This window comes from Manis javanica, chromosome 4 (assembly GCF_040802235.1).
Source record: "Manis javanica isolate MJ-LG chromosome 4, MJ_LKY, whole genome shotgun sequence".
NCBI classification, from domain to species: Eukaryota; Metazoa; Chordata; class Mammalia; order Pholidota; family Manidae; genus Manis; species Manis javanica.
Window position 1 is genome coordinate 132,692,959 of NC_133159.1, and position 16,570 is coordinate 132,709,528.

The window sequence follows — 16,570 nt, forward strand, 5'->3', positions numbered from 1 at the left end:
CTGGTTCCATAAGGTCAGGCTTAGAATCCCTTCTTCCCCAAACCTGGCCCCAAATAAGGGCCAGGGAGACCACAGTGAGAGCAGTCAGGGAGGCCTTCCTGGAGGAGACAACAGGGGCAGGTCAGTGAAGCTGGTAGGGAAGAGAGTGGATCACCAAGGAGAGATTTTTGGTTCTTGTGTGGAAAGTGAGGCAACAGATTCGCTCTTCATCCTTCACATTTTACCAAGTGTCATGCTTCCCCAAGCTTGCCTTTTCTGGGGCTCCCTAGACCCTCATGGCAGCCTGCTTAGTAGGGCATTTTGACTCATAATTGGTTTTATAATGAGGAGAATGAGGCCCAGAGAGGGTCAGAGGTTTTCCTAAGGTCACACAGTGAAGTCCAGTCATCCGTGCCCCCTTCTAGCCCTTGCTCCCCACTGAGCATGAGACCCTCCTGCTGGAAGCCCAGCCCCTGTAGTGTCGGCTGCTGCCTGGGTGCACTGGGATGGAGCCTTGGGAGCCAGAAATTACCCTCCCAGCCTTTTCAGCCAAACCAGCTCACTGGACCAGTGACTGACCCTGCCCCCACCTCCGTGCTGACGGGTGCTATTCTACCCCCAGAACCGGCACGAGATGCTGACTCTTGAGCCCCTGCACACGCTGCTGCATATGAAGTGGAAGAAGTTTGCCAAGTACATGTTTTTCCTGTCCTTCTGCTTTTATTTCTTCTACAATATCACCTTGACTGTCATCTCTTACTACCGCCCACGGGAGGAAGAGGTATGGGGGCCCCTTGAGGTGGGTTTGCGGTGGTCAGAGCTGCAGGAGGTTGGAGCAGTCCCATGTGCAAATGGAAAACCAGGGGCTCCCCAGCTGTCGTCCTTCACGGTGTCCAGGGAACTGAGTATGTCTCCAGTGTTTAGCTAAGACCCCTGTGCTCAGCCCCAGGCTGACCTGTGTTAGGGGGAGAGCTGGAGGATTAGGAGACCCAGGCCCTGCCCAGGCTCTGTCTAAATCTAGAGCTGGTTGGGTGTTTCTGCCGTGAAGACCACAGGAAATGGGAAGAGGAGGAGGTCACTTGGACAAGTTTTCCCACCACTCTGGACCTCAATTTCCCATCCATTACACAGGCGCAGAGTTTCAGCTTTACTTAGTTGTCATGAAGCCCTGTGAGTATCTAGATGCAGACAGGTTCAGGTGTAGACAAACGCCACCAGGTGTGAGGGTTGTGGCCATGGGTTGGGGCACATTCCTCGCTGTGGAGTTCCGGGTTCCCACTGTGGGTGGGGAGGGCAGGGGCGGGGCTGCTGTTCCTTTGGTTGCCCAGTGCAGATTTCGGCTTCTCAGCCTGATCTCAGAATACCAGGCTTCGTGCTGGCCTCTGGGACAGCTTCAGGGTTCAGCATGTGTGCGTGCGTGGTCCCTTCAGGGCTGGCCCCACTCCTGCCCTCCTCGCTCCCATCCTCTACCCATTTCCCTTCTTTCCAGGCTCTCCCACACCCCTTGGCCCTGACACACAAGATGGGGTGGCTGCAGCTCTTAGGAAGGATGTTTGTGCTCATCTGGGCCATGTGCATTTCTGTGAAAGAGGTGAGTGGACCACTAATCCTTCCAGACTGGCCTGCAAGGCAGGCAGGTGACAGCAGGCTGGGCTTTAATCAGCCGTGTTCTGCCATTACAACAGGGAAGCTTTGGGAAGCCATTTCATTTGTATGCTTTAGATTTCTTTGTTACAGAATGGGAATAAAGAAGAAATAAGAATAAGAAAAGAATAAGAAAAAAGCAGGCCTATCTTATCTACTTAATCTATCCATCTTCCATCTGTCTGTCCATCTATCAGCCACTTATCTATTCTTCCATCTTTTTCTCCCCTCTATCCATTCAATCACTTGCCTTCTATCATCAGCCAGCCACTCATTCACTTATTAAATACCCACTCATCCTTACCTGCTGTCCTTCCACCCTTCACCCACCTTCCTTCTTTCCATCTGTTTATCAGTTGATTGCTCCATCCATCCATCCATCCATCCATCCATCCATCCATCCATCCATCATCCATCATCCATCCATCCATCCGTCCATCCATCCATCCATCATCCATCCATCCATCCATCATATCCATCCAACCAATGAATCAACTGGTATATTCTGAACACCTTCTATATGTAGGACCCTAGGGGAGGTGACAGGGAGGAAGGGAGTTTGTCATGTTTGAGCTCACAGTCTGGTAGGGAATTTCAGATGAACATAAACACCTAGACTTTAAGAGACCATGAACAGGGCCCGATGTTGGGTTCAGACCAGCGCTCAGGGGGAGTGGGATGGCTTTTATCTGGGGGCAGGGGAAGGAGGGAAGTCTTGAAGGCAGAGATGCACTTACTCTGGGAGGGTAGGATTGGGCATAAGGACACTGGGGAGAAGGACATTACAGGGCAGACATAGGGAACAGCATGAACAAAGGCTCAGAGGCTGGAGACTAGGCTGTCTGGGGAATGGCAGAGAGCAGGTGGCTATGCTGCCTGGCAGGTTCTGGGGAGAGGATGGGGGTGAGAGGGAGAGCAATGAGAGAATTTGGGGAGCATCCCCTCTTACCCTGGGGCTACCTCTTCCTGTGAGGCTCAGATCCCTTCCGTAACCCTCGCCTAGACTCTGACTGCACCATCACGCTGAGTTTCACTGACACAGTTCTGGGGGAACAGCACTTTGCTCAGGTCCTCCAGGGAGAGGCATGGAGAAGGTACAGCTTTTCTTTCCTCTGTGGCCTCAGGGCATTGCGATCTTCCTGCTGAGACCCTCAGATCTGCAGTCCATCCTCTCAGATGCCTGGTTTCACTTCGTCTTGTAAGTAGGTCTGTCCCCTTGGTCACCACCTCCCAGGCAGGGCTCAAGTCTTATACGGTGGCTGCTCTGTCCTTCTGGAATGGCCACCCTACCATGTCGCCATGTCCCCGTCATCCTGCTGTAGTCACATGTCTGGGTCCTTCTCTCTCCCTTCTAGTCGGAGAGGCATATAGATGCCCATGGAGAGGACCAGGAAACCCTGGGACAGTGCCCACCACCTGGCTGTAGTGACGGCAGACTCATCCTGCTACAGAGCTGCAGGCGGCAGGTGGCACGGAGAGGGCAGGGAGAGGCTTAGCAGGGCTGTTCACTTTTTTTATGGAGGGATGGTTGGGCCAGTGCCTCTCGGTCATACAGGGTCTAGAAGTTGCCATCTTGGACCCTAGCAGATCAGGGCTGAAAGACCCTTGAGAAATTGAGTCTCCCCTGTAGGATGAAAGCTGAGGTCCAGAGCAGGGCAGGGAGTCATCCCCAGTCATGAGGAGTTTTTGTGGTGCTGAAACCATCCCAGCCTCTGGGTCACCTTCAGTTCCCATGGGGCCCCGCCAGGGAGCCCAGCTCAGCAACCTCTCTGAATGAGGTCATGTGCAGCTGGCATCAGATGCTTACGTGACCCCCACCTCTGTACGAATGGAGGCTGATTCAGCGTGGCTCTCATGTGAATGGAAGAGATTCTGCATCCTGGGATGAAGAGTGTTGGCTGTATAGTTCTTTCGGCCTCACCAAAGTCCCTCTTCTCAGCATTTGGGAGGCTGGATCTATAGGACCTCAAATCTTGGCCTGATGTTTCCAAATACCCCAGTGCTTTAAATAAAGTATGTACATGCCTTCCAGAGGTGTGAATGGAGTTCTTCATCCCTGTGGGCAGGTGGGACACCTAGGGACTGCAGTGAACATACAGGCCAGGTACAGCAGTGTCCCATGATGTAGGCCACAGTGGGGGTGGCTGTCGTTGAGGAAGTATGGCGATCCCAGAGACAAATCCATTTACACAGCCACTGCTTTAGTGCAGATGACAAGCACCAATGCACTGTCCTGCTCTTCTGCTGCTTATTTGATTTGTTAATATAGCGGAAGGCATAGATATGCTTCCTCAGGTCAGTCCCAAATGCGTCAGTCCCTAAATATTTGCTTTTCACTTGCACAAGACAGACAGGGGTGCCTGTGTCCTAACATTAACTAGTTAGATGTTTTATAATTGTGGAGGCCGCCTGATGTTATAAGCAAGAGAAGGTTTCTTTCCCAGATGTTTGCATAATTGATGGTGTATATATGAGTTAGGAGTAGATTTTGGTATTATGTATGTTTGATATTTATTGCACTTAAAATGTTTTAAATTGTGGTAAAATACACAAAACATAAAAGTTACCATCTTAACTATTTTTAAGTGTATAGTTCAGAAGGACTAAGTATGTTCATATGGTTGTGCAATCAAACTCCATTTAACCTATCATTTAGCATATATCATAGTTTCTAAAGAGATTTTTAAAAGTAGGTTATGGGGGACTTTTGTTTTGATTTGCTCTCAAGTATACATGCTGTCAGCTTTTGTCGTTACAGTTAAAAATGCACTCACCGCACCCTCAGTGTACCTCAGTGGTCCCCCAGTCTTTGTGGGTGATTTAAAAAATACATAGCCTCTGGGCTGCACCCCAGGCCTTCCAGACTGGAATATCTCCGGGTCTCGGGGATCTGTATTTTTACCAAGTCCCTGTCGGCCGCGACCAGCCCACTGCTGGCCTGGCTCGCATCTGGCAGTGCGGTCTGCCAAGCTGGGTTTGAGATGTAGTCTGGGTGTGTCCGGGGCAGCCCGGCCCGAATGGTCAGTAGCCGCCACCAGGATGGCAGTTCAGGGGTGTGAGGGAGGATGGGGGCTTGAGTTTCTACCCTGCTACTGAGAAGTAAGTAAGGCCCTTGTCTCCTGTGTCTCCTGAACAGTTTTGTCCAGGCTGTGCTTGTGATACTGTCTGTCTTCTTGTACTTGTTTGCCTACAAAGAGTACCTTGCCTGCCTTGTGCTGGCCATGGCCCTGGGCTGGGCGAACATGCTCTACTACACGCGGGGATTCCAGTCCATGGGCATGTACAGCGTCATGATCCAGAAGGTGTGTTGGGGGCTCCCGAGCCTCAGGGACATGCAGCAGCCCCTCAGGGAATGTCCATTTTTCAGATGAGGAAACTGAGGTCTGGAGAGCAAAACGGGCTTGCCCAAGGGAGAGGTCACTGCTCTTTCTCCCAAATACCACTGTCTCCCTTTGCCTTTGATCAAATTTTAAGTGTCCAGACCTTAAAATGCCCAGCTTGTTGGGCACTGGGAAGGAATACACGTCATGAAGGAACATTCTCGCTCCAGGCAGTGGTGTGCTTGTACATATTTAGCAAACCATCTCTCTGGGAAAATTATACACATACACACATACATATATATTTATACATATGTATACTTATACAGATATGTTTGTTATAAATTTTAACCATATGAAGGATAAATATACAATTTACACATAATAATATAATATTCAGTGCTCTTTACTATAAATTCCACATAGCTAGTTAAGTCTGGCAGGATAATTTGTTGACTGTTGAACTCTTGCATCTGTTACCAGCCTGTGGTTGCAATTGGTAAAATGTTGTCCCAGTAAACGCTGGCTGATATTTTTCTTTACTCTAGGGAATAAGACGAAAGTGATGCAATGAAGACTCATGTTAGAACTTGACTTGCTTGTCAGTGATATGAGCCACTTATTTGCTGAACTGGATAACAGTTTTCAAATACTAGAAGACCATCTCATTAATAATATTACACTATTCACAATGTAACAGCTATAGATAAGACATGTTTTTAAGTTTGATCTGCCTTAACATTTTTCTCCATTGCTGTCCTAAGTCTAGATCTAGACTCAGTGAAACAATGAATCAGTTTGTGATTTATAACACTTACCAATTTCCATGGTGTCAACTCTCCCATCAAGGCTGATTTCTAGCTACCAGTATGTCACTGAACACAGTTGGAAAGAGATGCACAGTCACACACCATTATGTAGTATTTCCATTGTATGACTACAACAGATACAAATAACCTTAAGAGCATAGAGAACTGTAAAATAACTAAGAAGTGATGAGCTTTGAATATTTATTATCTTTGTTTTTAATGTAGTTTAATTATGTTTATATGATTGAATTTTTAATAATGGCTGTGCTTAACAGCAGCTCACAAAATTCAAGAAAATGTAACAGTCCGCTCTTGTGAGGTGGGCTCTGGCACCCCAGAAAGTGTGAGCATTCCAGACGTGAGACTCTGTGAAGACAGGTGCTCATGTACAGGGCGAATTAGCAGGGACAGAGGCAGGCTGAGTGTCTGGAGGGAGGAGGGAGGGGAGCGACAGCTGAAGATGAGGCTTCTTAGTGGGGCGGCCCAGATGCGAGCTTTGGGGCATCAGATTTGGGGTGGGGGGGTGGGGGAACACAGGGGCGGGGCACGGCCTGAGAGAAGGCTTGGTTAGGGTGGGGGCTGGGCAAGGGCGGGAAGCAGTAAGGAGATAATTGTTCAGTGACTGTGTGCTCAAACCTGACCCCTGAATTGTGTTTCTTTCTCTGTAGGTCATTTTGCATGATGTTCTGAAGTTCTTGTTTGTGTATATCCTGTTCTTACTTGGATTTGGAGTAGGTAATTGATCTATAAATAATAGTAGTTTCCACCTGGTAAAGTGCTTTATACAGATGTCAAAAGGACAAAGCACTTAGCAGCCTCAGCAACAATGGCATCACCTACCAATGGAACACTTGCCACGCTTAGCATTTTCCAAGCATTATCTTTTTACTTTTCTCAGCATCTCGGTCAGGGGGGAGTCATCATCCTTAATCACAAGGTAACTGACGCTTAGAACCACAGCTGCCCCTCTTATCCATCCACATTGTGGGATAGCTTCCCACTTTCACATCCCTCATCTTGAAGGTCCTCACAACCTCAGATGGGCTTGGCAGGTGTTTTCGGCCACATTTTACAGATGGGGAAACTTAAATTTCCAGAAATGTGATTGATGGTCTTTAAAAACAAGGAGTAAGGCAACCACTTCTGGCCATCCACATCATGTTACTCTTCAGACTTGTCTGTGAGAGCCTCTGGTCTGCTGGGGACTGGGGGTGGAGAATGTCCTTCTTTTTTTCTGAGGGACAAAAGCCAGTCAAATTCTTTATTACACAAATTAGAATTGGAGAAAATTTTCTTACTGTATCTTGCTGCTAGCAACATAGTTAAATATTGTTCTAGCTCTTCAAAGAGTGGCATGTAATTTCATTCCTGTTTAATAATATCACACTTATACTTATTAGCTTCTATAATTAGAAGTATTTGTGACCCATTCTGATCTATTTTTATTATTTTCCCCAAATTGCAACCATCGAGATACATTTTTTGCTCTTAAGGGCAGTTCCTTCTTAAATCTTCCTATTTACAGCAGAGGGGACAGAACAACCTGAGTTTATTTCTAACCTCTGCATAGAGAGATATGCTGTTATCTTCCCATGTCAGTTCCCCCATCCCCCAAGTGATCACTGGCATTTGAAGTTAGGCAGCGGTTCCTATCTGTCTGGTACCTTTGCTGGGCCACAGTTTGCTCATTTATTTCCTCCTTCACTTGCTTGTATATTCATCCATCCATTTAGTCGCTAATTAATTTGGTCATCTGTTCCTTCCTTCATTCAGTACCAAGCCACTACTGCGGTGTGTTGGAAAGGAAAGAAAGAGTCCCAGGCCTTGGCGAGGGGATCTCACTACAGAGAATCAGGAGGAGACTCAGGACCTCACAGTCTTGGGAGGGAGGTCACCCAGGCTACGGAAAGTAAACTCAAACCAAGAGAGCCTGAGTGGGTAGCCAGGGACACACATAGATTCCAATTAGCAACTCCGCAAGGCTCTGAGTGATCAAAGGCTGAGTGGTGGGGTAGAGGAGGGAGAGAAGAGTATAGGCTTTGTTAGACATGGGTGGGAAGGGCTTTCTACAGGAGGTTGAGGCCAAGCACCAGGTCGATGAGGCTTCTGGAGGAGCTGCAACTGAAGATGGAATTTATATGGCCAGAGAGAAGGAGCAGCAGGCCTGCAGGGCGTGTGTGGGTGTGTGGGTGCGTGCAGGTGTGTATGAGCCTGTAGGCGATTTCCCAGGCAGAGAGACTGAGGAGAGCGCCCTGTCATGTCCTCCCAGCCCTGGCCTCGCTGATCGAGAAGTGTTCCAAGGACAGTAAGGGCTGCAGTTCCTACGGCAGCTTCAGTGATGCGGTGCTGGAACTCTTCAAGCTCACCATCGGCCTGGGTGACCTGAACATCCAGCAGAACTCCAAGTACCCCATCCTGTTTCTTTTCCTGCTCATCACCTATGTCATCCTCACCTTTGTTCTCCTCCTCAACATGCTCATTGCCCTGATGGGAGAGACTGTGGAGAATGTCTCCAAGGAGAGTGAGCACATCTGGCGCTTGCAGGTGAGCCTGACAGAGACCCTGGTTGGAGGCCTTCCTGAGAACTCAGTCCCACACACGCTATTGCCAACCACCTGCACAGGTGGGGCTGGGATGGGACCTGGGAATCTGTATAAGCTTCCTGCGGTTGGCCAGGTTTGAGGAAGCCTTAGTCTAGTCCTTTGAGTGTAGGTTTTAGGGAGTGTGGCTAGACAACAGCACATGTGAGAGGAACTCAGGCTTGTGGGTGTGCTCTGCTCAGAGTTAATAGTATGATATGTGGATATTGAAGTGTGACCTTAGACCGCATTAAGAGAAGTCTAGGATGTAGAAGCTGATGACTTTGTTCTCCTCCATCCTGGCCAAAACACTCCTACACACTGTGGGTCTTACATGCTGAGACACTAACTCACAGAATGGTCCAGAGTGATCAGGCTTGGGAGAGGACTGGAAACTGCCTCGTAAGACATGGTGTTGGAACTCAGGTGAGACTCCCTGCACAGACCTGCAGAGCTCCTTGTGAAGGAGGGAGGCAGCTGCCTTCTGCGGCTCCAGGAGGCATCACTGAGGTATATGAGGCAACAACAGGGAGAAAAGCTTTACTTTAACTCACGGAAGTCTGTAGTTATTAGGACTTTCTTAACTGTCCAGGAGAGATTGGACATACTATTGCCAAACTGATGAAGAGATAACATGTCTGGGTTGGGGGTGGGACTACATGATATCTGAACCTCCCTTCATTGTAGGAACCCAGAATCCGGACATTTTCAGTTAGGAGGCTCCTGGACCTCTAGAAAACTTGTTTATGTCATGTTTAAAGCAATTTGAACACCTTTCCCAAACTTAACTGGTTTTTCACTTCTGAATTCTGTAGATTAGCTGAACCCTGAGGATTTATGTTTAAGCAACCAGTGGGGGTGGAGTGCCATTTGGCAGTGTGTGTGTGCATGTACTTGTGTGTGTCTGTGTAGGGGGGTGGGGGCTGGCTTCTCAGTGAGGTGTTTAGGCTTCTTTATGTCCCCAGAGAGCCAGGACCATCCTGGAGTTTGAGAAAATGTTACCAGAATGGCTGAGGAGCAGATTCCAGATGGGAGAGCTGTGTAAAGTAGCAGAGGAAGATTTCCGACTGTGTTTGCGGTAACAGCGGGAGAAGGGCACTTTTGTGGTGGTCTTTGGGTGGGTGCAGAGAGATGGCTCCGTGAATACTAGCAAAGCGGTGCTGCCCCTTGCTTGTCAAACCGCAGCCGTGGGCTCGTCCGGGGTTGCTGGCCTGGGACGAGGCTCCCGAGCCTCAGAAGGGAGAGCACAGGAGACTTGCCCGAGTCGTGCCTTCTCTGCCCATTTGGATGTGCCCCCGAGGCCTCTCCCTGTCCACTGTCTGGTTTAGAAGAGATTTGCCAGCCAATTCTTGGTCCTTCTATCCTATGTGGGTTCATGTGATGCCAGGGAATCCGGGCCACCTTTTGTCACTGGCAAATGGGAAGTGAGACAGCTGCTTTTGACAGATATCAAGTTTTTTGAGTTTTGAAAAGTCTGTACAGGTGGCATGTCCAACTTTCTGGTGAGTCTGTGCCTCCCTACCTCCATCTATCTGCCTGACCCTGCAGCCCGCCTTCTTTGTGGATAACATTACCTTAACTTACTTCTCTTACTGAAATCCCCACCCCCAGAAACCATTGCTTCGGACTCATTACTACTTTTGACATCCTCATGCCAGAGATGGTCTCTGAATGTGAACTTGAATCCATCATCTCCAGGGGCCATCCAGAACCTGAGACACTGCCACTCCTATTGGAGTTCATTATCTAGTTTCTCCTAGTGAAACCTTCACCCTAGTTAAACTTCTGCAGGTGTAACCCTGGCACCCTTACATCTCCTCCCCTGTCCTCCCCTCCTTCCCCAGGGACCGCTTTTTACCAGTCATGCAAGGCTGCTTTTTGTGATGTCGCCTGTCACCTCTCTGAGTTTCTGGGCCCCACATGCTTGGAGGAGACTGATCCCTTGAGGCCTGGGAAATGGGGGGCTCGGGAAGGTTTAGAGCTAACAAAGTTGACTGTGACCACATGGGGCAGGATTGCAGTGTTCCCAATCCTTGGAGTGGGCAGAGGGGGGCCCTAGGACATCCCAAACGTGTGCTGTTTGTTTGTATTAAATGAGGTGCAGTTGCAAAGCAGTGTGAATGATTATCACGTTTACAGGATCAATGAGGTGAAGTGGACTGAATGGAAAACACATGTCTCCTTCCTCAACGAGGACCCCGGGCCTGTGAGACGGACAGGTATGCTGCTGTTGGGAAGTGTGACCACCACTCTTGTCTGACCACAGAATCTTGAGCAAATGGAGCTTGAAGACCCTCATTTACCCCATCTGCAAAATGGGAGGGTTGAATTAAATTGGTTCTCATGTCCCTTCCAGCTCTGACATTTTATAACCCTAGCTGGAATAACTTCTAAAAATCAAGTGGTAAAAAAAAAAAATCAGGTGGTACATGGAGACTTGGAAACACATCTCAGAATGCTCTATTTATAAAATTGGTATTTTTTTTAAACAGCAGATTTCAACAAAATCCAAGATTCTTCTAGGAGCAACAGCAAAACCACGCTCAATGCATTTGATGAAATGGATGAGTTTCCAGAAACTTCGGTATAGAAGCAGAATCTGGAGCTGGTGTGAGCATGGGCCATCTGATGCTGCAGGCTGGGTCCTGGACTCTGTGCTGAGGGCTCTGCAGAGGGCTGGGAGGCTGGCTCTGCCTGCCTAGAAGCAGGAAGCACCCTTGCTGGTCAAGAGGCTGAACTGAGCAGCAGCTGTTAGTTTGTCTGGGTGGGAAACACCCTGGATTTTGTTACTTGGCAAAGAGTTTGTATAAACCCGTGGCCAGCAGTCCTGAGCCAGGCAGTCCCTGCAGTCCGGGGTGAAGTCCCTGGGCTCACCCATTGCAGGCTGGCTTGGCCTGGGAGAGAACAGAGGCAGGAAGGGGCCTGGGCCTGAAGAACAGAGCTTTCTTCCTGCCATCATCTCCGTGACAGTCCCCAGGCCCAGCCCACACATGCCACCATCTCCCTTACTGTGAGGTGGTCTCCTGAGTTTAAAAGGGATTCTTGACCCCATTGCAGAACATACAGGGGGCTGAGCTCACTTGGATATTCTGGGGGAGGAGGGGAGCGAGCTATGGAATGCCCTTCCAGAACAGGGAACTACCTTGGAAAGGGTGCCTTGGCATTCCAAGGCTCAAACTGTCTCCAACTGAGAGACCTTTTTAGTAGCATAATTAAAACAGGTTTTTATTTTCAATAGAGAAAAGACATTTCAGTTCTGAACGAAAGTTACTTCAGAGGAAGTGGGTGATTTTAAAGGCTGAGAACTAGATTTTCGGAATTGGGGGCTGGATGTAAGTATTATATATTTGGCCTCAGGGTGGCCAGAGCGAGGACAAAAAGCTTTTCTTCACACACACAAAAGCCTACATGAGCCCCACCAGCGATCTGGGTGAAAGAGCACTGGCTGTCTCCTCGCCCTGGCTCTGCAGTCGTGCGAGCCTGCACGCTGGGATCGTGGCTGCATCTGAGGCAGAAACAGCCGCTGCTCTATATCATCTGGAATCTCAGAGGTCACTGTTCCACCTCAGTATTCCTCAGGGGAGGACTTTCACAAGATACCTGGACTGCTCTGGTATTAAATATTTTTGTTAACTGTGAATTTTGAGGCTGAGGAGAGGACATATGAGAAAGGAGCATTAGCCAAGATATGGGGCTTATTTTTATATCCTCATTTTCTGCTTATTTCCAACATGAAGTTACAGAGTCAGAATGGGAGCAGAGGTGAAGGGGAGATGGGAGAAGTGTTCTGGCTTATTGGAGCCAAAATAACCAGAAAACTCTACTCTGCCTTGGTTCTCTGATGACAGGATTCATGTGGGAATTTCTGAGTTGGAATTGTATTAGCCATGGGTTTTAATTTGAAGTGGTGCAAAAATAAATTTGACCTTTAGACAACTTGGCAATTAGCTAGTTAAGTCTGACTGGAGGCCAGCGGAGGTGGGCAGGCCAAGCAGTCCACTTCTGGCCCGTTTTTCTGCCCTAGGTTGCTCTGTGTGTCAGTTTACCCAGGTGGGTAGACATTTGGCCCTCATGCCCCGGATGGGCCAGGTCAGGGAGAGGCCGGGTGGGCTGAGGATGCGGTCTGAGAGCTGCACTGTCTGCAGCAGCCCTTTGCCCTCCGGCTGACTCACGGAGCCAACCAGTGCTCTGGGTTAGTGTCAGACCAAGCTCAGATGTGAGCAGGGGTGGCGGGCACTAGGCATGTGCTTTGGAGGAGAAGCTTTAGGGGAGACTGTCTTGGAGGCAGGAAAACAAAATGTGTTCCAGATGGGCAGAACTAGTCCTAAAGGTCGGAAATTTCAGAGAGAAGGATTCTGGTTCAGTTCAGTCCAGCAACTGTTCCAGATACGAGAGATGTTTAAACAGAAGCTGGTGAGCACTTATTAGGGATGTTGTTAAATGTCACAATCAAATGAGCTTTCAGGTCCTCTTAGCCTGGAGATCAGTGTCTTGTGTCTGGAGTTACCGGCTTGTATTTATCTAGGACAGATGTCTTGGTTTGAAGGGCAGCTATTTGGATCCATAGCACCATGGTCTACACCATGGAGCCGGGCATTCCAGAATTGTTTAGACTCAGATGCGAATGGATAAAGCCATGACTCTCCATTTCCCATGTGAACAATAGATGGGAGGTTAGGCAAATAGAAATCAATAATGAGATCTTTGTCCTTTTGCATGTTTGGAGAGCTGCTGTCTGTGGATCTGGATGGAATTTGTTGGCAGGACGCATTTTTTGTATTGGACGTTGATCCCCACAAGGCTTTCAGCCATGGCAGGTTTACCAAGGCAAAGGGAAACAGTGAGTCAAAGAGCCTTGGTTTAAAAGGACCAGTTCCCTTATTTTACACCTGGAGACTAAGGCTCAGAAAGGAGAGTGGACTTGTTTCAGGTCATGTGGGGAGTGGCAGCAGAGCTGCTGAAGCTGGAGTGTTTGATTCCTGGATCACACATATTCCCCCTGCATTTTTTTTAAAGCATTGTTATTCAGTAAATTCGAGTCAGCCTTTGTGGCTGGCATATCTACATGCTCCCTGTAACAGGTTTAAAACTTAAATGTGCACACAGGTGTGTGCAAAACCACACACACGCATGTACCCCACCCCACCCCACACTGAATCCATGGGTGTATCAGGACATCTTAAAACTCCATGATTTACATTTCAGTAGTTTAAATTCAGTAATTTAAGGGGAATGTATTTTCCAAGGATGGAATCTCCCATGCTCAGACAACAGTTCTGGCTGGAAATTTTCCTTTAGTTAAACTCTGCCTCAGGAATAATCTATAATTCTAGACATTACTTGATGTATCTGGAAAAAAATGGTGTTTACCTTCCTCCTTGGGATATGGGAGAAGGTGTGTGAGGCTGTACTGTGAAGTAATTAATCTCTTAGAAGGCTCCTGCTTAAGATGGCCAGTATTATGAATGTTCTTCTCCTTCTCAAGGCCTGGTGACCTGTGTCCTTTTGCTCTGGGCAGGGCCTAGGCAGACGGACCATCATCCTGGCCTATAAGCTATACTTGATTTCCATGTTTTTACTGTGATCTTGGTCCCAAACAGAATCGTCACCTTGTTCTCATTGAATGTGCCTGATTCTTATAAATTCTAATTTACATACTTGTTCTTAGTGTTGTGTGTGTGTGTGTGAAACTCTCTGTTCAAGAAAAAAGTCTTAAGTAGGATAAGAACATTTTAGTGCTATTGAAGAAATACTTTTATGAAATCTAATAAATATTTATTTTGCTTGTTATAATTGTTTTATCCTTGTCTTGGGCATGCCAGTATGAAGCCTGTCTAGAAATCCTAGTGCTGCTTATCATGAGTGGGCAAAGGGAAGCCTGCTTTTTGGAACTGATATTATTCTTGGTCCTGGCTTAGGACAGAGCCAGCATGCTGACACATGCCACGTTTGTATAGTGTATACATCTCACAGTGCACTCATGTCCAGTACCCCATTTGAACCGCCCAACTGCTCTGGAAGTAGTTTGAGGCAAAGGGGAATCAAGGAGTTGAAGCACCATTTCAAGAAATCACTGACAGTAAATGTTAGTGGTTCAGGCCATTTGACCCCTGAGCAAGGGCTCTATCCATTAAGCCCGGTTGGCTCTCAACTCATTTTACATGGCTATAAAACCATGGCTCCACCTGCAGACAAAGTTATAAATCTCCTGTCTACCACACAGGACCTCCACGAGGAGGCAATGAGGGCGTGGATCTGAGAGCACTGATATTATTCCTATGGCGACTGCCCACCTCATATGTATACACATTTGCTCATTCTTTTGAGTTATAAGCATGGCAATTCTCAACTTGAATGCCAAGACACTGTCATGTCTTGATGGGTTGCAGAACTTGCAAACAATTTATTAATATGTGATATGCTGCATTTGGTGAATTATTTATATAATTTAAATGATTCCCAGAATAATATCCTTCACTAGGATGTGTCTTCTTGAGTGGCAAAGAAATGGGAATTGTACATAATCCACATCCTAGCTCAGATAGGCTTCATCCTATAATCTAGGAATGAGAACATGCTGGTTGAACTGATAGAAAAGGGGTGGAAACACCTGTCATAGGATACGTTCTGGGAGTAGGATGTTAAAGTCAATGGGTATGAACAGTTTCTTGATATCATAAAAATTACTTTTAATTTCAATGTGAAGGCCCCTGATATCATAAAAATTACTTTTTGCAGTAAAAAGTTATTTTGCAGTTTTTTTCCAGCCTTTGAGATTGTATGATTCCCTATTTATAAAGCTTGTTCATATTGGTTATCTTAAAAACACAGTTTTATAGGTTTGATGAGTATTATATCCTCATTTAATAGGTGGGGAATTGGGACTTGAAGAGAGATGGGAGGTCACAATGCTTTCTTCTGGCCAAGGATCCAGGTCCTTAGGTTACTGGTAAGTGCTGATCTGGAGGAGCTTGTGTAACAGAGTGGTCTAGCCTAGCCTGAGTCACATTTAAGAATAAGTGTCATCCAGGTAAAGGGAGTGTGGGGGAGGGAGAGGGTATCAAGAACAGGCAACAATGTGGCTAAGGACCCAACGTAGTAGAGAGCTTGGTGCATTTGAGGATGAAGCCCGTGTGGCCAAATTGCTGGGAACAAGGGGGCAAAAGACATGAAATAGGACTGGAGGGGTGGGCAGAGGCCGGAGCACATAGGACTTGCCCAACTGTGGTGAGTCTTTGAGATTTCATATCAAGGATAAGGGGAAGCCCCTAAAAGGTTTCACACAGGGGATTATTGAATATGAACATTTCCCTGGTTTTGCTATGGGATTGCAGGCTTAGTACACTTCCCTCCCACCATCCTTTGGGATATAGTGACAGTCTGAAGAGTGTGGAATGGAGTGGATTTCATTCGGGAGTGCTGGGAATACACAGAAAGTGACTAGGAAAGAAGGCAAAGGGAAGGCAGGGACACTGTGGATTATGAGGCCATCTCAGTAGAGAAGGGACATTTGAGCACACTCATTTATTCAACCGAACTTTATTGGGCATTTATTAGATTGTAGACATTGAAAAAGACACTGACAATATCCTCAGGATGGGAGTGAAGGCATATAGGAACAAAACAAAACAAAGCAGACTGGAACATAGAGGACTTGAAGGCAAATGAGTCTAGAGAGGTTGAGGGGTTGGGGGGGCGGAGAGGCAGATCAGAAAGGGCCTTTTGTGTGAGGAATTTGAACTTGAATCATACATTATTCTGTGCTAGGCACCGTGCTAGTGCTTATACACATTCATCATTTATTCTGCACAGTAATCCAGGAGAGAGGCACTATATTATGATCATTGCCATTTTATGAATGAGAAAACCAAGTCTGTAGATTGTCAGAAATAATAAAAATAGACTAAAACTGAAAGTGGCTAAAGCCATGCAGCAGTATGCTATAGATTTTTAAAAATATCACATCTAATTAGCAACTCTGTAGACTATAAATATTGAGTTGGAGAAAATTAGGCATAATAGAAATAATCAATACCCAAACTAGAAACCACAATGGCCTAAATCATACATTGTAAATTTTATAAGTAAAATTTGATGGAAGAATAAAGTACTTTTGCCAGAATTTACATCTGGAGAAAAAATGACCTACAAAAATTAGACTCAGACATGAAACACATAGGAACACAGTGGGACAAGGAAGCTTGGTAAACTTATGTTAAACTGATGGAAAAATTGAACT

The 16,570-nt window shown here is 47.0% G+C and overlaps 2 protein-coding genes across 9 annotated transcripts in view; both read left to right on the forward strand.

The window, feature by feature from the left end:
* The window catches only part of TRPV3 (transient receptor potential cation channel subfamily V member 3), a 32,054-nt gene extending 21,042 nt beyond the window's left edge, over positions 1-11,012 (forward strand). For 3 of the 7 annotated variants that reach the window (XM_073235008.1, XM_073235011.1, XM_073235012.1), the window contains 9 exons: positions 602-760; positions 1,469-1,570; positions 2,748-2,821; positions 4,760-4,925; positions 6,421-6,487; positions 8,022-8,296; positions 9,279-9,409; positions 10,471-10,550; positions 10,824-11,012. In XM_073235008.1, coding sequence (XP_073091109.1) covers positions 602-760; positions 1,469-1,570; positions 2,748-2,821; positions 4,760-4,925; positions 6,421-6,487; positions 8,022-8,296; positions 9,279-9,409; positions 10,471-10,550; positions 10,824-10,921 — 1,152 coding nt within the window. In that variant the 3' untranslated portion in view covers positions 10,922-11,012. Of the gene's footprint in view, positions 1-601; positions 761-1,468; positions 1,571-2,747; positions 2,822-4,759; positions 6,249-6,420; positions 6,488-8,021; positions 8,297-9,278; positions 9,410-10,470; positions 10,551-10,823 lie in introns of those variants that run through there. The other 4 variants (XM_017653096.3, XM_073235009.1, XM_017653106.3 and 1 more) reach the window with 4 other exon arrangements.
* Positions 11,013-11,818: 806 nt separating this feature from the next.
* Positions 11,819-16,570, forward strand: part of SPATA22 (spermatogenesis associated 22) — a 39,251-nt gene continuing 34,499 nt past the window's right edge. The window contains exons 1-2 of one of the 2 annotated variants that reach the window (XM_073235015.1): positions 11,837-11,944; positions 15,202-15,280. The gene's annotated coding sequence lies outside the window, so the exon portion shown is untranslated. Of the gene's footprint in view, positions 11,945-15,201; positions 15,281-16,570 lie in introns of both variants that reach the window. The other variant, XM_037022787.2, reaches the window with a different exon arrangement.